Below are 26,504 nucleotides of genomic sequence, written 5' to 3' on the forward strand. Positions count from 1 at the left end.
CAGATAGAAACGCATTGTGGTTTGCAAACAAATAGATTGCTTCTCTCTTGCAGGGTGGGGACAGGGGAGCAAGAAGAGCTCTTGCTGATTTTCACCCCTCCAGTTTTTCTGTGAGACACGTTGAGGTTTGCAAACAAACACAAGCTCCAAACTGTTAAATCAATTTATTGCTTGTGGGGCTTCTTCTCAAAAGTGAAATGGCTCTGGCAGTAAAGAAGTTCCACTTTTTTTTGCTTTGCCTCTCATTTCTTCTCATAATAATATGTTTTCTGGCTTGCTTGAAAGAATAAAGGTTTGTCCCCTTTATTTGGATTTTGCTGTATCGTTTTTTCTAGGAAAGGAGGTTGAGTGAGTGAGATGTACTGGATGTGTGTGGTCTGTTTTTTCAACCCAGTCTGCAGCATGAGACACAGCATCTTTCTAGACCTTCTTGGAGATGAGTTAGCAAAGTCTGCTGATGACACCAAATTGTTCAGGGTAGTTTTTAACTAAAAGAGGCTGTGAGGCACTCCAAAAGGTTCTCTCCAAACTGAGTGAATGAGCCGGACAAACACCAGCTCCCTCAGCTTGAAAGCGAGATGAGCGCTGCAACCCATAGTCGCCTTTTACTGGACTTAACTTTTACCTTAGTGGTTAGAGTGTCTGTAGGACTAGAACCTGGAAGACCAGGGTTCAAATCCTCACTCAGCCATGAAGTTCATTGGGTGTTATTGTCCTATACATACCTAAATTTAAGTCCCATTGTGCTCTCTGTATGACGTGTTTTGTTATGGCTGTCTCAAACTCTCCAAATTGCAAAAAAAACCAAATAAGTTTTCTACGCAAAGTTGTTCACAAATTTATAAAGATACAGGTTTTGGCAAACTACCCCTCTAATTGGGTACAAGAGGTTTTTAGTTTTGCTAGAATGAAACTGCAGTCACATCTCTTATAGACTGCTTTTCCACTTGATTGCTTCTGTATTTTAAAAGAGCCTCTGTTTTGCGCACAGCATTTATTCCATCTTCAGCTTGAACCCCCACCTTGTCTTCATTTGCTTTGTAATCTTGTTTTTAAAAACTGCGCCTAGACATATAGTTGTGGCGACCATAATTTAGGTTTAAGGCGCCATTTGGCTCCTTGCTTTTATATCTCTGTTTCTAATGCTGCTCTTTGTGTTGGCCTTGAGACGGGGAGAGCAGGATGTCCTCATTGCCTGGCTCAGGGCACCAAGCAGTAGTAATCATATTGTGGCAGTGACGTAATGAGAGAAGCTTGCCAAGTCTCAACAATTTCAAGAATCCCCAGATGTATACTGTGCCGTCAAAGATAGTTCAACAGAAATTCCAAGCAAATCGTACTTTGGCACGTCTGGAACCCTCAATAATATTTTTGCAAGGCGAAGAATTCACTGGGGCTGTTTCGCTAAAAGGCTTTTGATCCTATTGATAGGCAAAGTGAACCAACACCTTTGGTTGTATGCAAGCATCTTGGGTGTGGTTTTGGCTCTGAATTTAGGGGTGCAAAGTTAATGAACTTAATTAAGTCTGTGTGCTTTAATCAGCAGATTAATTGGCTAAAGTATTAGTTGGAGGGGAATGAGTGTTGGTGGGGCTGGGGTTTAAGGTCCCTTGAGATTATTTTAGTCTTTGCCCCCTTACTTCAACGGGAAAGGGAAAAGGAAAATGTTAAAGACCATTGCAGAGTCTGCGAGGGTTTGATGAACTAGGATTTTTAACATCCTTCCAAAGAGTGCAAACCTGTTGTGCTGCAGGCCTTGGTGAATAAATTCCTGCTCACCTGTCCCTGAACTTCAGCAGGACAATGCTATAGCGCAGTTGCCTTCTTGTCCCAAATGTTGTGGGTTAGGGCCAGGTATTCAGGAAGGTATTCATCTGGCACCAAATTTGAATGGTACAATGCAAGGAAGGGAAGGCAATATACATTCAGGTCGAGGCCACCAATATATCGGTAAATTGTCTGAAACTGTGTTGAAATTGTCTGTGTTGGGGTTCAGATGGCAATGCCGGTTTCAGACAATTTGAGCTGGTGATATGTTATGCCAGCTCAAAAGGCCTGCAGATGGCAAAGCTGGAGGCAGGCAGATGGAGTCTGAGAAGGTTCTGGCACCTTCTCAAGCTCCTTCTGGCTGCCTGCACCTTTGAGGAATTCCCTGTACCTCCTGCTTACATGAGCCAGAGCGATATGGGGGCTCATTCAGCTGAGGTGCAGGAGGCTTCTCTTAAACAATTCTCCCCCCCCCCCACCAACATTTCCTCTGGAAGAAGTGCCCTCTGTTTTTGGCTCCTGGGGGCAGTGAGCACGCTAAGTCCTTGTCAGGCTGTCTTAGGTTGCCCTTTTTCTCTTTATTAGTTTGTGAAATTAAGACTTTTGCATACCGGGAGAGTTCCTATCTGTGCTTGGCTATGCTGTGGGAAATTGATCAGGTTCAATATTCGAATAAGTGGGGACCTGTAACAAAACGCTCATGGGTGTCTACAGACAATATGTCTGCCGAAACTATTAAGTCAGTCTGCTCCATGCAGACCAATGTAAGTCAACAGCATGAAAGGAGAAGAGAAGGAGCCAACTCTTGCTCTGTTTACAGAATCTTCCCTGCAGATTTACCTGGAGGCAACTGCTACACATGGTTGGCAAATGGCTATTTAAAAGTCTGGATTGGGCAACTTAAACAAGAGTTCTAGCAACTGCCTTTATAATCACTATATAGTAATCACTATGTTATAATCATTATACAGAGGTCACTTTCAGACATTGAGAATTACAGTTGCGGTGTGTGTGTTTGCATGTCACGTTGCACAGTTACTGCTCGAGAAGAAAATGGCAGGATGGTTCTGTTGCACTCACAGGCCATCCCAAACTAGCATAGGCTTAGGGTTACATATGGGTGCTACTCCCATGGTGCTAAGAAAGCTCGGCCACTTGTTTTCATGTCCGCTCATCATACGCCTGCCTGATGGGTTTGTTACTGAAGCTACAGAAGATGTATCTTGGTCACAGTCGGAGGTCCTTGGCTTGTGCTGTAGACATAAGCCATGGTGGGTCTCCCCAGGCTTAAGTCCCTTGAGTAAACTCTGGGGCCTGTTTTGCCCACAAACTTTCTGCTTTATTGTGTACTCATTATTTGGGTTGGTAGAGGTTTTGGTCAAAGGAAAGTGAGGCAAGTCCCCCCCCCCCAAGTTCATTGTGGGTTGTCTGTTGCATCATATTGTGCATCATATTTAATCTGCAGGAACCATGAATGACGTGCAAATTAGATATCCAGAGCCTTTGCATAGGCCACTGTGAGTGCTATTTAAAGGAACAGCCTCTACTTGCTAAGTGCCTTCAATTGTAAAAAAAAAAAATCTGCAGCAATTGGTGATTTATGGCTGGCTTATTGTTTTCAAAACTTATTCACCCTTTGAAACTGCCTTGACTAAATTTTCATTCTGCTGCTTGGTCATGATTTCCATTTGAAGAGTTCAGTGCCCCCCCCTTCTCTTTCTCTCTCTCTTTTTTAAAGGAAAAGCACAACCCTGCTTAATGGAATTGTCACCTTTCAATCTTGGGGTACAAAATTTGACTACAGTCCTGCGTTGTGGATTACTCAATAGTGATATATGAGCTCTTTCTTGGCAATATTCTGTCAGTGTGGTAACTGAGAACTGTTGCTGCAACTGGGTCCCACATTATTTCCTAACTATTAATGCCTCCCCCGCCAAACCCTTTCCCCAGTTCTCATAGATGCCCTACATCCCCTCACCTTCAGCAATACAGTGGTGTCTTTTTGGCCACGTGTCTTCTTTTGAGTGTCAGGGACGCGGGTGGCACTGTGGTCTAAACCACTGAGCCTAGGGCTTGCTGATCAGAAGGTCGGCGGTTCAAATTCCCGCAACGGGGTTCCTCTGTCCCAGCTCCTGCCAACCTAGCAGTTCAAAAGCACACCAGTGCAAGTAGATAAATGGGGAGCGCTCTGGCAGGAAGGTAAACAGCGTTTCCATGCGCTGCTCTGGTTTGCCAGAAGCGGCTTAGTCATGCTGACCACATGACCCGGAAGCTGTCTGCGGACAAACGCTAGCTCCCTCGGCCTATAGAGCAAGATGAGCGCTGCAACCCCAGAGTCGTCCACGACTGGACCTAACGGTCAGGGGTACCTTTACCTTTACCTCCTTTTGAGTAGTCCTGATGGAGGCACATTAGGCAGTTTCAACTTGGAAACTGATAGTGTCTCTCCCACGCTGCTCTCCTCCTTGCCAGATCCATGCTACGTAACTGGAGAGCAAGACCTGGATGACACTTCCTTTAGTAAATCTGCCTCTAGGACTAGCCATTGCCCCTTGGCTTTTTTGTCTGAAGGACAACCATATTTTTAGTCTTAACGCATTCATGCAGAAAAGCCCTTATCTTGGGGTGGGGAACCCTCACTTTAGCATAGAGGTGGGAATTCTGTCATCTTTCCCACGGAAATGATCACAGTTTATTTTGGTGCCTGTCCGATTCAGGACACTTGGCTAGGAAAGGTCAGGAGGCAGATTCACGCAACAAACATCCCTGGTTTTTTTTACAGTGGCATAACTGTCACGGCTTTCTTCAAAGCATCCTGGGAATCGTAGTTGCTGATAATTCACTTTAATCCCCAGAACCTTTTCATTCTGCAGTGTAAATAGGCCCAGTTCATCTCTCTCTCTCTCTCTCTCTCTCTCTCTCTCTCTCTCTCTCTCTCTCTCTTTGAAAGATTAGTAAAGTACCTTTTGGGGAATTTCCATTGTGTTTTATCTTTTTTGAGATAATTTAAGTGTAGTAATGCTGAAGGACATGATGTGTTATCTTCAACGTAACAGCAGTAAATAAGGCCATACAACACAAATGCCAAATTAGGGACGTGAGTCTCTGGCCGTGTTGTTTGAGAAGGATAGAAGTTGCAGACAGTAATGGCGCATATGAATGGTCATATTCATTTTCTCATATCCAAGGCAAAAGGATGGTAGGCAGGTACCTGGCTTAGATTTTTAGGAATACCCAGGGCCAGATTTGGAGATGAAACTAAATACAGTGGTGCCCCGCAAGACGAATGCCTCGCAAGACGAAAAACCCGCTAGATGAAAGGGTTTTCCGTTTTTGAGTTGCTTCGCAAGACGAATTTCCCTATGGTCTTGCGAGTCTTGCGATTTTTTCCGCTCCCCCCCCTTTTTCTAAGCTGCTAAGCCGCTAATAGCCTTTTAGCCGCTAAGCCGCTAAGCCTTTAATAGCCGCTAAACCGCTAATAACGCTAATCCGCTAAGCCGCTAATAGGGTTGCTTCGCAAGACGAAAAAACCGCTAGACGAAGAGACTCGTGGAACCGATTATTTTCGTCTTGCGAGGCACCACTGTAAAGCGATCTGTATGAAAGCAGCCACAACTGGCACTGGGAACCTTAAATATGGGGAAGGGCCACCATAGCTTGGGAGCGGAAAGTTGCAGGTTCAATCCCTGGTGACCTCTCCTGGCAGTGCCTGGAACCTTGGAGAACCATTACCTGCCCGAGCAGACAGTACCAAGCTGGGTGGACCAATGGCCTGACTCTGTGAGGCTGCTTCCTGTCTTGCTAATTTCCTGACACTTCCTCTGAGAAGGTTGCCCTATGACCATAAATTCTTGCAATTACACAATGTGGGCATAGCATCGTGTTCTATTGGAATGTACTCGCATTATCTTTTGGTGTGCATTTTTATTTCTTTATTATGTCTGTCTCCCGGCTTTTCCTTGGAGGAGCTCAGTATGATCTCATAGGTTAGTCATTTCCATTTCGTTTCAAGAAATGGAAGAGGCCAGAGCTGCAAGAGGTTGGGCAGAAAGGGAGCACGGGCGGACGCGCCTTGACTTTCCTGTGGTCATTGCGAACCGGCGGTTAGAGCCAAGGCCTCGCCTTGTGACCGAATGGTGGACTTGGACCAGGAAGCGTGTGATAGAACAATGAAATGGATTACTGAAGGAATAGACTAGGTTCTGTTTGAACTTGGGTTAATCGTTGCCTGATTTCTGTAATTTTAGAATGCTGTATGAGGCGTTAATGTTCATTTCCCCATGCATATTCCCTTCTGGAAGCTGAAGCGTTCATCCACCAGATCTGTAGCCTCTGCCAGAGAAAGTGGTCTCTGACTGACGATGTCACTGTCTTCCAGCTCCTGTCCCTAGATCTGACTTGGAACCAAGTGGCACTGATGGATCAGTGTCAGGAGGGTCTTGCTGATGACACTACCTTGGGTCAAGCAACCCTGAACCTTGCAGGCCCCAGTTCAGTTGTGTCTTCAAATAGATAAAAGTTTGGAGAGTAGATGGTTGTCACATGGCACAGCTGCTTCCCAAGGATTCCTCCTGCCAGATCCTTTCTGAAGGGACCAGTTGTTCTGAGCACTTTTGCACCAGAGGACCCTGTCCAACTGTGATCCTGCACAGCTCACCTTGGAAGAGGAAAAGAATTGTCAGCAGCAGTCTGTCCTGTGCATGCATGGTAGAAAGGCCTGGCATGATGCACTTAAGTCATGTGCTCTCCTGACTCCTCCTGACATTTTACTACCACTTATTTTGACCTTTCCCATGTTTTTCAAATGTATTTATTTATTTATTTTTCAGTTGCCTGCATAAGGTCGTGTAAGAAAACATGAGCATAACTTGTGGGCTTAATGCAGGCACAGGCAAACTTGGCCCTCCAGATGTTTGGGGACTATAGCTCCCATGATCCCTAGCTAGCAGGACCAGTGGTCAGGGATGATGGGAATTGTAGTCTCAAAACATCTGGAGAGCCGAGTTTGCCTATGCCTGGTCAACACTGACTGGCAGAGGTTCTCCGGGGTTTCAGTCAGGCATCTCCTGCTAGTCCTGCCTGGAGATCCTGGGGCTTTAGCCTTTGCCCTTCTGCATGCAAAAAGCAGATAGCCTACCACTGAGCTGCAGGCCTTGAAGCCATGGCCATTTTCTGCAGCCCCGTTGCCTAAGATCCTTTGACTGGAGATGCGAAAGAATTGTAGCTGGCACATTCTGAATGCAAATCCTGTGCGGTGCCACTGAGTTATGGCTCTGTATCCTTTGACTGTTCCTTGCTTCATCTGAGTTTGTGAGGAGATGGGTGCTTGGGAACAGGCTGTGCTGGAGGAGAGGTCCCTTGAAAACGGTAGTTCTCTCAGTTATTTGTTGTCAGAGGCTACAGGCCTCTTGTCTAGACCTTGAGATGAAGGCATCGGCTCCCCTTTTAACTGTGTCAGCTTAACCAGAAGAATGGGTTGCAAGTACAGTATTTCAGAGCACATGCTGCCTTCTGGAACATTTTCTTCTGAAACTGCAAATTCAGGTGGCCTATGAAAGGGCGTTCTTCGCATATTCTTATTGTTTTAGTGGGAATACACATATGTGATGCAGTGGAGCTGGCACTGAAGATGGAATTTCATCTCTTCCTCTAATGTTTTGGCACTCTTACCATTGCATGACACCATTGCATGAATGGGGATACTTTCAGAAATAGTCCTCATTGCATGTACAGTGGTACCTCGGGTTACATACGCTTCAGGTTACATACGCTTCAGGTTACAGACTCTGCTAACCCAGAAATAGTGCTTCAGGTTAAGAACTTTGCTTCAGGAAGGAACAGAAATTGTGCTCTGGTGGCGCAGCAGCAGCAGGAGGCCCCATTAGCTAAAGTGGTGCTTCAGGTTAAGAACAGTTTCAGGTTAAGTACAGACCTCCGGAACGAATTAAGTACTTAACCCGAGGTACCACTGTAATGTGTAGTTGCTCACTGATATTTTTAAGGGTGGGAAGGTGCCTGTCCCCTCCTTTTTTTACTAGGCAATCAACCCTATGCATGCTTGCTTCTGTCCCCACTGCATTTAGTGGAGCTTATGCCAAGGTTAGGACGCTGGTGGCGCTGTGGTCTAAACCACTGAGCCTCTGGGCTTGCTGATCAGAAGGTCGGCGGTTCGAATCCCCACAACAGGGTGAGCTCCCATTGCTTGGTCCCAGCTCCTGCCAACCTAGCAGTTCAAAAGCATGTCAGAGTGCAAGTAGATAAATAGGTACCACTCCGGCGAGAAGGTAAACGGCGTTTCCGTGTGCTGCTCTGGTTTCACCAGAAGTGGCTTAGTCATGCTGGCCACATGACCCAGAAAAACTGTCTGCGGACAAATGCCGGTTCCCTCGGCCAGTAAAGCGAGATGAGCGCTGCAACCCCAGAGTTGTTTGCAACTGGACTTAACTGTCAGGGGTCCTTTACCTTTTAAGCCTAGGTTAGGATGTATAGGATTGCAGACAAAACCTGCTTATTATTATAAAAGATGTAGGAATAATTGCATTCATAAGCCTTTTTCTGCATGACTTTATAGAAATTTCCTTCCTAGCAAAATTGTGAAAAGCAGTTGACCAAGAAGTGTACTCCTAAATGGAGCTCTTTCGAGGTGATTGTCAGCTAAACAGAGTAGCTGTGTGTTTAGTTATTGGATCCAGGCAGCCAGCAGACTAGGTGATGTGCAGTATACTGCACATAAGCCTGTGTTTAGTGTGAACGATATCAGTGCAAAAGCTTTGCTGTCTATTGCTTCTAAGCGGATTACACCATTGCACATGCAGATCATAGGAATTTGTAGGCAAAGTCCTACAGTGGTAGGACTCAGTAATTTAAAAATAAAATAGATTTCTACCTTTCGAATGTTTCGTAGGTTTATAAGTAGCCGTTTGTCAGATCTCTTGTGGTAAGTCAGAAGACTCTCCAAGTGATTAGGCAGGGAAACCTTGTTGTAATTTGGGGGGGGGGGTTCTTTTGTATGCAGAATTTGTTGTGCTCTGCGTGACTTACAGAAGTATGTGGGTGTTTGGGCAAGTCAGGTATGCTAGTAAAATTTTATGTGGGCTAGCAGCTGTTCTGGGCTTTATTCCAGTCCTTCTGTTATGCAATAAAATAACATTGAATGGCATGAACCTGACTACTAGGCTCCCAATATTACTTCCATAGTGTGATTGGCAGAAGGGCACAGGCTTTTCTCTTCCCCTCTCTGTCCCTCCATCTCCAAGTTGTTTGCCATATTAACAGTTTGTCAACGCCTCCAGCAGTTTTCTCACCATCTTGTTTTTACACTGCAGGTGCCGCAAAGCAGTAGATGTAATTTTGAAGATATTCTGAAGGCACAAATGGCTTTAGCTGGCTGCCCAGACTCCTTTTTGCACCATCCTTACCGAATAGTAAGTTATAACTTAAATATATTTGAAATGCATGGAATCCAGCTGTAGTGGTGGAGTAAAGTCTGTTTACTGAGCTGAGTAACTCACTAGTTAGCCTTAATTACGTCAGTGGCCTGGATCAGATTTAAAGGGAATCCAGGCTTTCTTGCTATATCAGCGATTCATTGTGAGCCTTGGGCTTATGTGCTCTCCCTCTCAGCCTCATTTGCATGCCAGAGGAGATCTGAAGAGTTCCCTTCCAATTTTAAACAGACTGCAAACCAGGATCCAAAACCAGCTGCCAAACTAGAGCTTAAACAAACCATACTTCTCTGCGTTTGGACCTTGACACGGAACTGCAATTTGTTTAAAATGGGGAGCGAGATCCTCCAAACTCATCCTCCTGGCATTCAAAGGAGGAGGAGAGATGGTAGCATTGGAACCCGAGGCATGTGCTGACTCATGTACAGATTGGGAAACCATAGTTTCGCACTATGGTAGACCCACAACTTACGTAGGATTTATTTACGTGATTGCAGCTTTGCATGGGTGGTGGGTGAATAAATAAATAAATAGATGGAGAGCCGGGGAATGGGACAATCAGAAGGGGCTGTCTAAGGTCTCAAGAGGGGCATGGCGGATGGCTCTTTCTGGTGCCAAGTTTTCTTGACACTGAAAGTTTTTAAGCCCTCCATCTTGCTTACCGGGCTCTGGTAAGGTTACACAAGGCCTCTGGAAGGCTGTGGATTTACTATTCGTCAACTAATATTGTTACTGGGGAGAGTGTATCACGTTTCAGACCTGCACAAGTTGTGACCCATTGAGCTGTGCATTGTGGCTCCGCTAGGCAGCAGAAGACTATCTTTGGTTTCCCAGGTGGGCCACCATGCGTGGCAGGAGGACTGTGCCTGGCTTTATGGGCTAACTTTAGCTGCTTTTTGTGCCCTGATGGCTAACCTGTACTACTAGGCCAGTAAGTATTCAAAGACTGCTTTGGAAAATGAGTGGTTGGTCTTGGTGTTTTAAAAGCAAGCAGCTATTCCAAATCAGTTGTACATAGGATGACTCAGAAAGCGAGGGTGACTGAAGCCCTCAAAATTTACTTTGAAGGTCCTTCTCAAGGTGCTTTATTATGACATATTACAGTTTAGGCTATTTTCAGGGGAAATAATCACAGCTCTGTAAATAGTGAACCAATTTTGGCACACCTAGATCAAAGGCAAAGAGCAGTGCTATTAAAAGGGGTGTTCCTGCAACAGCAATATGGGTTGGTGGCTCCTGCTAGTTGTATCAAAACCAACGAAGGACTACCATGTAGGAGAGGCTACCTCAATCTTCACGGAAGCCATGAGGAGGCTGGCGCAAGACCGATGTTTCATGCTGGGGAGGGAATTGAAAAAAGGTTATGGAGAAATGATAGTAATCTCAACCAGATACAAATGTTATGCTTCTGCTGGTGCTCTTGCTAACCATGAAAGCAACTGAAACATAGCCTGTAAAGCAGTGATGAGGAACTTGCAGGTCTGTTTAGGCCCAGCCTATGAGGCAGCTCCCTGCCAACCACACCTGATGTAATATGTGATTTGCAGTTTGTGGTAGCCAGGGACATGGCTGCAAAGGAACAAGCAGGGGCTTAAAAGTTGCCAGTTGTTTCTGTGCAAGCAGGGCTTCCCATCAGTGCTGGTAAGCAGGGATCAGGAACTCCCTAGTCCTGCTTTCTGTTTTGAAGGATGGATAAAACTCAAACCATTCCCTCAAAATGGACTTGGAGGAGTTCATTTTGTAACCTTGTAAACAAAATGGAAGGTGCGCTCCCAGTGCCTGCCAGCTGATTGGCACTGAAAGCGCATCTTCAGACAAGATTGCTCTAACCACTAGTCGGCTGATCAGTAGTTATAGCAACTTCCTTTAGACTTGGGACAAGTATTAGGCATCCTTCAATTTGCAGCACTCGTGTCACCTTTCAGGGGTGAGATGGATGTTACTCAGATGCTGAGAGATTTGAGTTGCCCTATATGTGGTATCTTAGGTACCAAAACACTAATCATGTAAGGCTACATGTGTTTACCAAAGACAAGAAGGATCTGCCCATCAGATCTGCCCATCAAAAAGTGCTTTTGAGTTCTGTGTTGCACATGCTAATTAATCCCCAGGCTACAACTGGAACATATAAACGCTGTTTTCTTGAACATACTTCCGTCTGGAAAGAGAAGTCTTTCTTACCAGTAATCTGGACAAGGTTGGTTGGTTGGTTGGCATCCGTCTGCCTTGGGAGACAATGGAAGAGTGCTCCCAACCCCCCTGTAAATTGTGCCACACTCTGCAAGTGAAGTTCCATGGCAGAATAATAAACAAACACAATCAGACTTAATGAGACCTCTGAACATTTCTGAATTTGCCGAATCTTCTGTTTTCTCAGGATCACAATACAGTCGTACCTTGGATCCCAAATGCCCTGGTACTCAGACGTTTTGGTTCCTGAACGCTGCAAACCCGGAAATGATTGTTCCAGTTTGCAGACGTTCTTTTGGAACCTGAACGTCCAGTGAGCTTCCTGCAGCCAATCAGAAGCCGTGATTTGGTTTTTGAACGTTTTAGAAGTTGAACAGACTTCTGGAATGGATTCTGTTCATCTTCCAAGGTACAACTGTATGCTCATTCTATAGAATCATACACAGCCAGTGATCTTCAAAAATATGTACCTCTTCTGTACTTCCTGGGTGTGCTTGGTAGGAACTTGAGGCGTTGAGTTGGTTCATTGTTGATAGCTGATAGCAGCAGTTCTTGTGAGTCCTGGGTGTCTCGTGCACCTGTCTTGGTTAGATGCTTCAGGTCCCCGATTCAGCAAGCATGGGAAACAGAACAATGTGTCTTTTGTAGAGCACCCACATAGCCATGTCTTCCTTGCTGGTTCTTGCATGTCCACTCCTATTTCTTTAATTCTGACCTTGTCCCACATGAGCAGCATGGAGAAAATGGTTTTACTGGTGGGGTTCTACTGTATCCCTCTTATGTGATGTCAGAAACATCATCACGTTCGCAGTATGCCAGGAACAGTGTGCAAAGCAACAGTCTGTGTGCTCATTTGCATAACGGTAAGTACAACTTGGGCACCATTGCTAATAATCAGGCAAGATGTTCTCTGTTCAGAAGTGTTGCTGCAGCAGTCCTACAGTATGATAAAGAAAGGTTGCAAGTGAGGAATGTTCTCTAGAATCTACACAGTAAAAGTAATCATTGTCATCATCATGTGATTTGAATGCCACCTTTCCATAGTTCAAAGCATGCGCAAGGCGACTTGCAACATGAGATGATTTACATAATTGCAAACATAAGAAAAGTAGTTGTAAACAATAAATAAAGCACATCAAAAAAGTGCATGACCAAATCAGACAATTTCCACATAATTCATAATAAGATTTAAAAACAGCAACAAAAAGAGGCTGTTCAACGGCACAGCTTTTGTAGCTGGAGTCAGCCCAGGCCCCCCCTTGCCAGGTCAAGTGAAAAAATACCTTTAGAGCAGGGAGCAGGTGTTTCAGGACTCCCAGGCAAGATGGTCTCTGGTCTCAGCTTTTGTAGCTGGAGTCTCTTTGCTCACTCACGTTAGAGGATAAATGGCTCAGGCATACCTGCTCAGAGGTAGTTATGAGGTGAGAGAAGATGTTCAGCCCTTTTCTAGCAATCATTTGGTATAAAAGACATCACAGAGTGAGCAGTTACTGCAGTTATTATGGCGAACCACTAAAACAAATGTCACTTTAGTTGGATTATTTTCTCATTAGGACCAACGTTGCAAGAAATCCTGTCCTGTGTGCACTTACTTGTAAATAAGTCACATTAAACCTGCTGTCCTAACCATTTAAGGCTGCAGAAGCTATACTAATAACAGGCGCTGCTTATAGGGACTGACGGTGGATTCCTGCCACAATAGCCGCACATTTCACAGAGTGAGTCCCACTGGTTTGCATGAGGAATGCTCCCTGGGAAGTGTTTACAGGACTCCAGCCTGAATTCATTACTCTTGAAAAGTGCCACACAGGCCTTCTAACAAGGGCTCCCAGGTACTTTCAGAATCATGGGGGAAAATTAATATCCCACTTAATGCAATTCTACACCTTTTTTCTAGAATGTGGAATACTAAGCCGACGAGGAACTGGAGAGCAGGATCTGAAATGTCCATTTGGCTGCTGTGTGGCCTTGGCCTGGTCACCATCCCTTAGGCCAGACATAGGCAACCTCGGCCCTCCAAATGTTTTGGGACTACAACTCCCATGATTCCTAGCTAACAGGACCAGTGGTCAGGGATGATGGGAATTGTAGTCTCAAAACATCTGGAGGGCCGAGGTTGCCTATGCTTGCCTTAGGCTAACCTCTCTCACGGGCCTGTTGTGAGGAGAACACGGGGGAAATGAGAACCAGGAGTGCTACCTTGAGTTCTTTTGAGGAGAAAAGAGAGAGATAAATGCCATACTGATGGACGTACGATCTTTATAATTGTTTTCCTCCAGCCTGCCCGCCCTGATTTTGAATAGGGAGAGGGTTGAGGGGGGCAGGTTTGAAGCCACGGGGTGGAGGGAAACCTAAAAATGAAGCAAAAAAATAGCGTACACAATCAGACCCTGCACATGCAAGTTCTGACTTGGAATCATTCCCTGCGCTATCCTACATTTTGTAATAGTATTTTAAATTTCTAAAGTGTGTTTGTCCTCACAACAACCACCCTGTAAAGTAGATCACAGTTGCAATTTTAGCAAAGCAATGGAAAGGGTAGCAGTTGTGAGTTCAGGCCGAAGCGTATGTGGGAGACAACCAGAGGAAGTGTGGCTTTGAGATTTTTGAGAAAGTTTAATTTCTTTCCTTGCAGTTCTTCTCAGGAGGTCTGCATCTTGCTTGCCCTAGGAAATTAGCAACCATTCTTGATCCTCCTCCTCCTCTCAGAGGGACTTGGGCTCTGGTTCCTAACCAGTGCTTTTCTTCTGGAAAATCATATTCTTGAGTACTCCCAGAAAAAAACCAACACTGCCCCTAACATAGATTTCCCTTCTGAGATTGGTGGATCTTTTTTCCTCCTCTGCACCTTTTGTTTGTGGAGCTTGTTTTATCATACACAACTTGTAAAAGTTTTGATTGTCTTGCATTTAGGTGAGGGATTTAGGGCCAAACCTGGCCTAAAATGAGAAATATGCTCCTGCGGGGTTAGGAGCACATTTGTGTGGTGCAAGAGATTCTTTAACCTTTTCCTGCCTCCATTGTCCGAGACAGATTCTGCTCCCCACCCTCCCATGCTTGGTACATGTAAAGGAACAAAGCATTGTGAATGGCGGCGGGGGGGGGGGGCAGGATTTCAACCCGAGACTGCAGGAGAACCAAAGGGGTTAAAGCCTGCTTTGCTGCAGTCCTGATCTAGCTCAGAAGCACACTAGCTATTTATTTAAAAAGCACGAAAACTCAGCTATGCAAGGGCAAACTATGTGACAAGTATTGCATTTAGTTTGGCCCTCCAGTTAGGAGCTAGAAGTTGTGTTTAGGAGGTTGATCCTGGTTCTAAGTTCCTTGCTAAGTTCTGTGTGCCGTTTATGTACCTCCTCATAAAAGCTGTGCTTGCTGATCCAGGAACTTTCCTTTAATCCATTTGCTGTTCAAACTCATTCCCTTGGAAACTATCTCTAATCTTGAGGGGATTAAACAAAAAACAAAAACCGCCGCCACCCTCTCCTCTTTGCCGTGTTCAGGAGGTCTTTCCAAAACTCTGTCTCTTTGGTTTAGAAAATAATGCAGCAGTGAGAATTGGCAGCACTTCGCTCGTGTTCCTGGAAGTTCAGATTGGAGTTCCAGAATTTCTCAGAAAACAGGGATGACTTACGGCGTGTGCACTCCTATTCTTATGCAATTGGGAGTCACAGCAGTAATCGAGCACAGTCACTTGAACTCTTTATTCAATTAAGGAGGAAATGAACGTTATAACATAGTGATTTAATCAGTGACTCTTATTCCAGTATAGGGATTCATCATGAAGTGACTAAAAGAAGCTTGAGGGGAAGTTCAGAGTTCAGTTCCTCTGCTCCTCCCTCCCTCTCCATCCCACCCCTCCGCTCACGTAAGCACCAGAAGTAAAGGCATTAAATTATCTCTTGTTTCCTGCAAGCTGGAACAAACATATTCACTCTTTCCAGACCTAGGACCCCCTTTTAACCTAAGCCTGTGTTTGGGGACCCAGTGCTGCTGTTGTGACGCACCTTGGATCAGGCCACAGCTCACCAGCTGAAGACCAGGGAGCTAGAAGATACGCCTTGATGTGAATAACACATAATTTTGTGGAAGAGGGAGGCGAAAGTGAAAGAGAGAGTCTTCAGCTTCTAATTCAAATGCAGTCTCTGTGTAGACATGAACCCAGAATACCAGTTGCCATATTTCATAAAGTGACAAAGGGGTCTCTGTGTGTGTTTTTTTTTTTGGGGGGGGGGAGAGTTGCTGAACTTTTTTTTTTTTTTTGCAAAATCTCAAAAAAATGAAGTTTTTGAGCTTTTATTTGCATTAGCCATAGCAATAAAATAAAATGTACTGAAGATAGGGGTAATAACTTAACTATGCAAAATACCTTCTGGAGGTTTACATCAATAATCAAATAATAAATCTTATTCTAAGTGCCCCTGCTAAAATCTTTGCAGTCACCTGATTATCTTGTTCTGCTAGAAGGACACAATGGCATTGGTTGAGCAACCCAGCATTGACAAGAGTAGAGGGGTAATAACCTCACGCCTTAAATCTTTATAAAGCACATGAGCTCCTGATTCAATACTGCCATCTCCACATGGACATAACCGTTTTTTCAGTGGAATTTTTTGAAATCGACCCTCAAGTACAGCTGAAGGCAGTATATTTAATCTTGCGTAAGTGAAAGCATGTCTGTATTTTGGAATTGTTAAATTTTGCAAATAGGGTGCCAACGTATCAAAATGACTAGGCAGAAAATGATCATACCATGGACAAAATTTCCATATTGTGTCCAAATTATTCTGTCTCTCGATATCATATAGGCGCCGTCAAATTAAATTAAGTTTTTGAGCTATTTTTAAGGAAATTCGCCAAAATACAAACTTCTGACATGGGTTGTCATACAACCTGAACATCTCAGCAATTTCTGCCCGGACACTGTATCTGACTGCCATATTCTGGCTACATCTAGGAAATTCCGGATGTGTGACAGCCCTATGCAAGACCTGCTGTTGGGAACCTTTCCTGATATGAGATTTCCTCCAGCCCTCAATCATTTTAGTGGTTCTGTTTTTCACCTTTTTTGGCTCTCCAGTATCCTTTTTGAGGTGTGGCAACCAGAATGGGAGGGGAACCTCCATCCCATGGTCCTAATTTGGTGTGGTGTAGTCTCAGTGTGGCCCATGAGGCAGTTTCCCTGAAACCCACTTGCCCCCATACCAAATGCCATATGGGGAGGTGCTGCTGCGGCCAGGGCACCCTCAAGAACCTGGGGTCAGCTGTGCTGCTGAGTTCTCCATGGGGAGAACAAGCGGAGTTCAACTCAGCTGATAGCAGTGTTGATGGATGGTTTCTGGACCTGGCAGAACTGCTAGGGGGCATGGGAATGGGTGCCCAACTATGTTGTCCCCCCCCCCCAATTTTTTTTATTGGTTTCCCAAAATTTTAAACAAACAAACAAACAAACAAACAAACAAACATACACACATACATACATACATCTTAACTCTACTTGATCCAATCTTAGTAACATTGTTAAGTGACTTCCTCAAATTCCCCTGGTTGCATTTCAGTGTATATCATTGTAACAGTTTACCAAAACCTATTTTCTCATAAAATTAACTTAATCACTTCACCTCTTTTTTGATTTTAAACATATTATTCTCTAAAAGCACATAATTAAGTCCTAAGCCTATCTGGAATTTGCAAGCTTTTCCAATTAAACTATCTTAGTATATTTAACTAAATAGTCTTCAAATTTCATCCATTCTTCCTGGTACTCCTCCTCCTCCTGGTCGCGGACTCCAACCATGGTATTTTGGGTTTTCTCTGCCAACCTCTTTCCTTGCAAAGATAACTATGGACACAAAAGTCCATTACAGATGACCTATGTAGTCAATATGTTGGATGGCAGCCACAGTCTTACTGGTTTTCTATCTGTTTTTATTCATTGAGTTTGTATGGCCCATGAATCTTAAGTTACTGCGGGACGAGTCAGGGAGGCTGCCTGGCTTTAGCTTCCTTGTCCCTTGATGCTAGGGTTCTCTCTGTGTCCCTTTAAGGCAGAAATATTACAGATCAGTGTCCACACCTAACAGTGACAATTTGGCTTTGTGCTTTGTACTAAACTACCACACAGTGTGGACACAGAAATGTGTGTGCTTGTATGTTAATATTATTATTAAAAATTGTTATTATTCATAATATACGTAGCACATGTTTAATTAAAAAACAACCAATTATATGCGTATATGTGGGTGGCGCTGTGGGTAAAACCTCAGCGCCTAGGGCTTGCCGATCGCATGGTCGGCGGTTCGAATCCCCGCGGCGGGGTGCGCTCCCGTCTTTCGGTCCCAGCTCCTGCCCACCTAGCAGTTCGAAAGCACCCCTAAGTGCAAGTAGATAAATAGGTACCGCTTTATAGTGGGAAGGTAAACGGCGTTTCCGTGTGCTGCGCTGGTGCTGGCTCGCCAGAGCAGCTTTGTCCCGCTGGCCACGTGACCCGGAAGTGTCTCCGGACAGCGCTGGCCCCCGGCCTCTTAAGTGAGATGGGCGCACAACCCCAGAGTCTGTCAAGACTGGCCTGTACGGGCAGGGGTACCTTTACCTTTACCACACGGTTTGGACACAGAAATGTGTGTGCTTGTATGTTAATATTATTATTAAAAATTGTTATTATTCATAATATATGTAACACATGTTTAATTAAAAAACAACCAATTATATGCGTATATGCTTTTAAAACAACAGCAGCAAATTTATAAAATCAATTCAAATCCAGTACAGATACCAACCGGGAATCGGAGCTTGTTGAAAGAAGAATGTGTTTATTGGGTGCTGAAAAGAAAACAGAGAAGGCACCTTTCTGATATATAAAGGGAAGGAGCTATATGGGGGGGGGGCATGTTTGACACTTGCAGGTATCCTGGTCCCAAGCTGCACAGATATAAACACCTTGAACTTTGCTTGGTAGCTAACTGCCAAGCAGTGCGCTCCCCCCCACAGTGGCATGATGTGGTGGTGGCATTCCACCCCAGTGAGCAGTTGAGCCACCACATTTTGCACCAGCTGCAGCCTGTGGGGCTTCTTCTTCCTTAGTGGTCACTCATAGCCGGGTAAGATTGTCTTCCATTCACATGGTTTTAACAATGAGTCCGTAAGTGACTGTGGAGGCTAATTCTGGATCCATATGTCCTTCCACAGTGGGGACATTGGTTTCCGGGCAGGAGTTGATCGCGGTGTAGATTTGCCAAGGGTGCCTTCCTCTTAGCACGTTTCTCCCTTGCGTCCTGAGTTTGAGTGTCTTCAAAGCCCATGACACCTTTGGGAAAGGCTGTTCTCCAACTAACTGAACAGCCCGCAGGGCAGCTCCACATAGAGCACATTGCAATAACTAGCCTGAAGGTTGCCCGTACATGGGTGACAGTGCTCAGGCTTTCGTGTTCCAGAAACAGCCATCACTTCCTTGCCAACTGAAGCTGGTAAAAGGCTCTCGGAGCCAAGGAAGTCGCCTGGGCCTCTAGCAAGAGACATGGATCCAAGGGCACCCCCGGACTGCACAGGGAGTACTGCTCCATCCAAAGCAGGCAGTTGACCAATTATCCTGACTCAAGAACCGCCCGCCCACGATGCCTGTGTCGTGCCAGGATTCAGAGTCCGTTTAGTGGCACTTGTCCATCCTACTGCTGAGTCCAGGCAGCAGTCCAGGGCTTGCACGGCCTCTCCTGATTCAGATGCGACTGAGAAATAGAGCTGCGTATTGCACCAATGACAAATGGATCAACTTTTATATGTAAACCGTCATGCTCAGTGTTTGTCCCATGGATATCTGCTTCTGTTCCTCGAGTTTTGTGCAGTCCAGTCCAGTGGTACCTCGGGTTACAGACGCTTCAGGTTACAGACGCCTCATGTTACAGACGCTTCAGGTTACAGATTCCACTAACCCAGAAATAGTACCTCGGGTTAAGAACTTTGCTTCAAGATGAGAACAGAAATTGTGCAGCGGTTGCACGGCGACAGCAGGAGGCCCCATTAGCTAAAGCGGTGCTTCAGGTTAAGAACAGTTTCAGGTTAAGAACGGCCCTCCAGAACAAATTAAGTTCTTAACCCGAGGTACCACTGTAACAGCAGTCCCAACAGTCTCCAGCTTTTTTTCAGATCACTTGGAAGTATTTTGTCCACTTTGTAAATTGCTGGCCTACTGAAATTCGAACGGGCAGAGAACAAGCTGACCCCTTTTCTGTAAGGAGGGCCCCACTTTCCCAAATGGTTTACCCTGGGAATATTTTCATGGAGGGTCATTTGGGTACTGCAAGCTTACTTAACGTACTTGATACATCCCTCATTAGATATTGTTATTGGTGATACATATATTAAGTAAATATGTAAGTGGTAGTGATATCTCACAATTTTCCTCATTTTTCTTCTTGAGGCATTGAATTTGATAGCTGCCACAGTGCAGCATTGCTCCATGTATAGATAACGTCAAATGGCATAACAAATGCTTTAACTAGCCTTTGTCAGGAAAGTTGGGGAGGGTTGAAATCGATTAGCTTTCCCTTGTTTCGTGTGCGCAGGGGCACGTTAGTAACAGCACACAAGGAAACGTCTCTCCCCAAAACCACAATGGTAATTGCGGGAGCCTTGTGAACTCGGAGGAAAGTTAAGGCAGCAGTTTCAGTGTGTTCATGGAGTATTAAAAGAGCCATTGTAGTTGCTTCTGCAGAAGTGCTGGAATGTATTTCTTTCCAGAGCATTGCAGTAATTTCCTTTTGTTTCAAGTGTGTCAATAGCCCAAATTGAGGGGGGAGGGAACAAAAGAACAAAATGAGCTGTTGCAGAGGAGTAGAAAATGAAGTACTCCCTGCGAATTTTGGAGGCAACTGGCAGTGTGAAGGGCTCGCCTGCCAAGAGGAGAACGGTGCCAGTTCATGATAACTGCTGTTCCTTGTTGGTGCGTGCTCTCTCAGTCTTTCCCCTCTATATATGTAGCTTGCATTTAATTTGGTTCTTATTTTAGATGGATAGCTTTGATTAGTTTTGGATTCAGAAGACAACAGAAAATTACTGTAAAAGTACTTATTCAGTGTGTGCAATGTCTGCTTAGAACTTTTATCCACATTTATTTGCTTTCCTTCAAGGAGCTTTTTTTTTGAATTTGAAAAATAGCCCTTTCCTGAAGATTAGCTCTTTGTGGGAGTTCGTTCAAGTCATAAAAACTGTTGGGAGGGCTGTGCCTGTACTTTCCTTATCTCCCTCCCTCTCTCACATTCTCCCCTTCTTTTTGCCTAATTATGGGGCCTGGTAGTCTTTTGCTTCTGCACTGGTCTTTTTCCTAGCCAGCATGGCTTTTGCCAGTCCACAGAAGCTGCAGACATTGCAGTTTGGAGCAAACAAGGGTTTGTAGGCACTGGTGTAGAAGTAATGCACAGTCTCACGGTCAACTGAAAAATGAAAACATGTGTGCAAAGAATTTGCACCCAAAAGCTGAAGGGAGGATGTAGGTCTACAAGCCTCTTCCTCTCTTATCACCATGGTTTAGAGATCAGGCAGTATTGTTGTAGAATCATAAGAGCTGGAGGCTGCATCTATCCCAGCCCCCTTGCAATACAGGAGATACATTGCTACAGCATTCTTGATAAGTGACCTTCCAATCGTTGCTTTAAAGTTCCTCAGGAAAGACAGCCCACCTCCCCAAGAACACTGTTCCACTGCCTAGATGTTTGCAGGGTCAATAACCTCTTCCTAATGTCTAGTTTAGGGACACGGGTGGCGCTGTGGTCTAAACCACTGAGCCTTGGGCTTGCCGATGAGAAGGTCGGCAGTTCGAGTCCCCACAACGGGATGAGCTCCCATTGCTCGGTCCCTGCTCCTGCCAACCTAGCAGTTCGAAAGCACGTCAAAGTGCAAGTAGATAAACAGGTACCGCTCCGGTGGGAAGGTAAATGGCGTTTCCGTGCGCTGCTCTGGTTCGCCAGAAGTGGCTTAGTGATGCTGGCCACATGACCCGGAAGAACTGTCTGCGGACAAACGCCGGCTCCCTCGGCCCGTAAAGCGAGATGAGCGCCACAACCCCAGAGTCATCTGCAACTGGACTTAACTGTCAGGGGTCCTTTACCTTTTAATGTTTAGTTTAAACCCCTTTTCTTGTAAGTTGAACCTGTTGGTTAGGGTCCTGTCCTCTGGAGCAGTATAAACAACCACTCCATCAATGTGACAGCGCTTCAGGTATTTGAGTACAGTACTGCTATCATATTAAGTATAATAATTTTATTATTTATGTGCCGCCCATCTGACAGGGTTAGCCCTGCCACTCAGGGCAACTCCCAACAAAATATTGACAACACAATCTCACCACTTAATTGTGTTTTCCCCCAGACTAAACGTAACTAAAGCCTTCAGTCTTTCTTCATAAGGCTTGGTGACCATCTTTGCTGCTTTTCCTCTGGACACATTCTAGTTGGTCAATATCCTTCCTAAACTGTGGTGCTCAGAGCTGGACACAGTATTCCAAGTGAGCTCTGTCTGAAGAAGTACAGAGTGATATCATGATCTGGACAACTGTACTTCACTTGATGCAGCCTACCATAGTTTTTGCCTTTTCAGCTGCTGCATCTCGCTGCTAACATGTTTAGCTTGTGGTTTAGTAAATCACCTAGGCTTTTTCACATGTATGGTTTTGTCAAGCCAGGTGTAAGTCACCCTCTTAATGCAGTGGAGCTACCATTTCCCCGTTCTTCCTCCTGCTCTGAACAAAGCTTCAAAATACCTTTTTGTTATTTTTAACATCTCTTCTAAGCCTAAGCTCATTCTGACCTTCAGTAGGTTTCCTGACACTCTCCCTACAAGCTTTGGCTACTGGTTGGTACTGCCTTTCCTTGCAAGGTTTTTGGGAAAAGATGCACGAGTTCTGATCTTAACCCTGGGTTCAGGCTGAAGTGAAGCAAGAACAAAACGCTTTAAGAACAGACACAAAGGCTGGGAGAACTGAGAAGCAGAAGAAAGGCTTTGATGGCTGGAGGTTTTGGAGACCTAAATGGTGGGTTTGAGGCAGGTAGCAAAAATTGTGCTGTTGATGTTTTTGTAGACTGTGCTTGGGTTTTTTGGTCCACAAGTCATATAGGACAACTGTAGGTGAATTTTACTATAAAACAGTCTAATGGCAGATTCCATCTTTTTAAGAAAACCTTCTGAAAGCTTGTTGATGAAGGGAAACAATAGCTTTGTGTAATTTCGAGGGCATATACTGAAGGGTGAATTTCATGTTCAGCTTTGAGTTTATTCTCAAGCTAATATACATCTCTCATGCAGTTGAAATTTTATTTTTTCCCCCTATTAATTAAAATTAATATCTCCTCTTCTTCAGGGATAACCACATACATTGACCAGTTATTTATTGGAAGTCTAGTAGGCATTGACAAGGCAAACAAGAAGTTACCTTTTTGGAATTCCAATACCTTATTCCTTCTTTAAATAAATATTTGGTATGGGTTTTGAGTAGAGTGGCTGTAGACTTTTAGCAATGCATTCCATGTTCTTGATACACCATCTCCCTTTCCCAAAGGGAGTAATTGCTTCTGTATAAGTAAAGCAGTACAGTGGTACCTCAGGTTACAGATGCTTCAGGTTACAGAATCTGCTAACCCACAAATAGTACCTTAGGTTAAGAACTTTGCTTCAGGATGAGAACAGAAATTGTGCTCTGGTGGTGCGGCGGCAGCAGGAGGCCCCATTAGCTAAAGTGGTACCTCAGATTAAGAACAGTTTCAGGTAAAGAACGGACCTCCAGAATGAATTAAGTTCTTAACCTGAGGTACCACTATACTTTAAAACCAGATATACACAACTGTGGAGAAAACACAGTGACAACTGTTGCTGTTTGCCACCTCATAAAAATGATTCAAAACCACTTTCTGTATCTCATTTACAAATTGCAACAAATCGAGTCAGATTGGGCAATTGGAATTGGTACTAGTCAAATAAAAGAAAACTCAAGCTGTACTCCCACCCCCCTTGATGACTAGCCCTAGGAAGCGCATATATTTTTGACCACAGCACATGCCTTCATTTTTAAAAATTTAAACCAGAGGTGAGGCGCCATTTTTTGGTTTAAGCTGGTGGCTGCATCCTTTCAGGGGAAAGTCATCAGGAGCGTGGGCTCATCAGGACCATGCTTTGCAGAGGTGCTCTGCAGAGCATAGCTGTCAACTTACAGATTTGAAAATAAGGGACCAGCAGCCTTGAAAATAAGGGACCTGCAGCCTCACCTGTTCCAGGCACTCGTCTTCCTGTCCTCCTGCAGTCTGGTCAAACTCATGTTGGTAGCTTCGAGAACACTGTCCAACCAACTTTGTAACCAGAGGTTCAACTGAACAGAATCTGAATCACATGCACCACAAGGCCTATGCAGCCTCAACTTAAGATGGCTCCCCGGCCTGGCTTTGCACTGCAAAGTTTGCAGCAGCACGTGCAACAAAATGGCATCCAGCATTCAAAAAACCCCTCAGCTTGCATTAACTAGCCACACACAAGGCATGCAAGCTCCACCCCCCAGTCATTCTTAGACTTCTTATTGGGTGAGCAACACAGCCAAGCAACACAGTTGGAGCCTCCCTCCTCTCTGGCCGGCAGGGAGGGAGGGAGAGGAGCTGCTTCCTTTGAAATTTAAGGGACATCATTTAAGGGACATCCATCAATAAGGGACAGCAGCGGGACATGGTGCTGGAATAAGGGACTGTCCCTTCAAATAAGGGACACTTGACAGCTATGCTGCAGAGTAGTGCAACAAACCCTCACCTTAAAGCTGAAATATCTGGAAGCCGCTACTGGTCACTTGGTCTAAAACAGGGGTCAGCAAACTTTTTCAGCAGGGGGCCAGTCCACTGTCCCTCAGACCTTGTGAGGGGCCGGACTATATATATATATATATTGGGGGAATGAACGAATTCCTATGCCCCACGAATTCCTATGCATTTTAAATAAAAGGACACATTTTACTCATGTAAAAACACGCTGGTTCCCAGACCGTCCGCAGGCTGGATTGAGAAGACCATTGGGCTGGATCTGGCCCCCAGGTCTTAGTTTGCCTACCCATGGTCTAAAACCTCCTGTTTCCCTTGTGTCAGTTATTTTCTTGAGGGTGTCTTGTATAATTGGTTCAAATGGGCAATGTGAATTTATTTTATGGTGGGTAATGTTTTAAAAGTAGGGTCTGAAATAGCGTTTAACTCACTGCAGCAGTGAAATCAAATGCAGGAATCCCTTGAGTTTTGACTAAAAATCTTTATTGCTAGAAGGAAGACAGTATTCATTTCCCCAAGTATAAATATATGGTGAGATATTGCAAGCCTGGTCTCTCTGCGCACAGAATATTCGCAGCCTCGGCAGGGATTGGGCACGACACAGAACACTTTCTAATCTTCTGACCTTGCTCCTATGTCCACCTAGATTGCTGTTGCAGTTGGCAACCTGCTGTTATTTGTCTTTAAACACCTTGTATAAATAGACGGTGAAATGATACGTAGGTGAATGTGTGAGCACAGTACAAAACCTCCCCAGGCAAAATAAACTGCATTTTCTGAGGACAAAATTAAGGCGCATTTCAGTGTACAACTGAAATCTGGATTTAGGGGGTGAGCCTCTGGGATAATGAGTGTCCTGCTTCTCTGTGGAGGTTTAGTGTTGCCTGTGACCAACCCAGACTCAAATGAAACTGAGCACACTTCTAAGCTTGCATTGAGCAGCTCACTGTGGTATTTTGTTTTGGTTTTTTTAGTGTGCCAGGTTCAATTTTAACCTAGGTTGTGAAAGGTCACATGCAACGCCCAATGGTTGTGGGTAGTGATGTTAAATTCTAGAGAAAAATCTTTTGAAGAATATTCTCGATTAATGAGAATATTAGAAAATTTTCATTTAAAATAGGAGAATATTCACTGGTGATGGCACCAATAATTGTCATGTAAAGGTTTGGTATGAGGAAACTCAGTATAGTGGTACCTCGGTTTAAGAACAGCCCGGTTTAAGAACGATTTGGTTTACAAACTCCGCAAAACCGAAAATAGTGTCCCGGTTTGAGAACTTTACCTCGGTCTAAGAACGGAATCCGAATGGTGGAAGGGCACCGGCGGTGGGAGGCCTTATTAGGGAAAGCGTGCCTCGGTTTAAGAACGGTTTTGGTTTAAGAACGGACTTCTGGAACGGATTAAGTTCGTAAACCGAGGTACCACTGTAATTAAATCATATTTTATTATTCCATTGGAACATGTACATGTTATAGGACAAGTCAAAAAGTACAATTGGCATGTTAAGGTTTGATATATGTAAATTCAGTAATAGGCTATCTTATTCTTCTAATAGCTGTAACACTTAATAACTGTTTTGGTGACTAAAACAGCTTGATAAATAAAACTATATGCATACATATAAAAGATAAGCCATTAACATCAAATATATTATGATTATATGGTAATATATTTCAGTATGTCAGTCTCTGGTAAATGGCACCTTGTACCATTGAATGGCAGTTCAAAAACCAGTTACTGGAACTAAATAAAAATATAGAAACGTCAACTGTTTAAATCAAGGCCAACTCATATGCTGTTACACATAATTGTATAGGCCTAGGTACTTTAAAATATCACGCTGTATGGCCACGGGTATAGAATTGCTAAGAATAAGGTCACACCAAAATAGAAAAAAAGACTATTACATATACAGTGGTACCTTGATTTGCAAACAGTCTGGTTTGCATACATTTTGGATTACAAACACATCAAACCCGGAAGTTCGTGTCCTGGTTTGCAAACTTTTTTGGATTATAACCCATTTTTTTGGATTCCGAACGAATTTTTTTGGGGAGGCCCCATTGGCGAAAGTGCACCTTGGGTTACAACCTGTTTTGGTTTACAAACGGACCTCCGGAACGGATTATGGTTGTAAACCAAGGCATCACTGAAGTTGAAATACATATGAATTCAAATGTTCATCAAATTAAATGAATAGCATTTAAAAAAAAATGTTTTTTGTAGCTCACATTTCAGAACTGCCAACGGTGAATGACACAATACCCAGTAATGTAACTGGATTAAAAAAAAAAATCATTATTCATTACTTACACTG

The 26,504-nt window shown here is 44.3% G+C and overlaps 2 protein-coding genes across 6 annotated transcripts in view; one reads left to right on the forward strand and one right to left on the reverse strand.

Annotated features, from left to right (window-relative positions):
• Nucleotides 1-26,504, reverse strand: part of PDCD6 (programmed cell death 6) — a 266,803-nt gene that overhangs the window by 171,483 nt on the left and 68,816 nt on the right. The window lies entirely within an intron of this gene.
• The window catches only part of GRB10 (growth factor receptor bound protein 10), an 86,503-nt gene that overhangs the window by 16,342 nt on the left and 43,657 nt on the right, over nucleotides 1-26,504 (forward strand). For 2 of the 5 annotated variants that reach the window (XM_053363010.1, XM_053363009.1), the window contains exon 2: nucleotides 9,093-9,191. The exons of 2 other annotated variants lie outside the window; for them this stretch is intronic. In XM_053363010.1, the coding sequence (XP_053218985.1) occupies nucleotides 9,141-9,191 (51 nt within the window). In that variant the 5' untranslated portion in view covers nucleotides 9,093-9,140. Of the gene's footprint in view, nucleotides 1-9,087; nucleotides 9,192-26,504 lie in introns of those variants that run through there. One more of the 5 variants, XM_053363008.1, reaches the window with a different exon arrangement.

This window comes from Podarcis raffonei, chromosome 13, assembly GCF_027172205.1.
Source record: "Podarcis raffonei isolate rPodRaf1 chromosome 13, rPodRaf1.pri, whole genome shotgun sequence".
NCBI classification, from domain to species: Eukaryota; Metazoa; Chordata; class Lepidosauria; order Squamata; family Lacertidae; genus Podarcis; species Podarcis raffonei.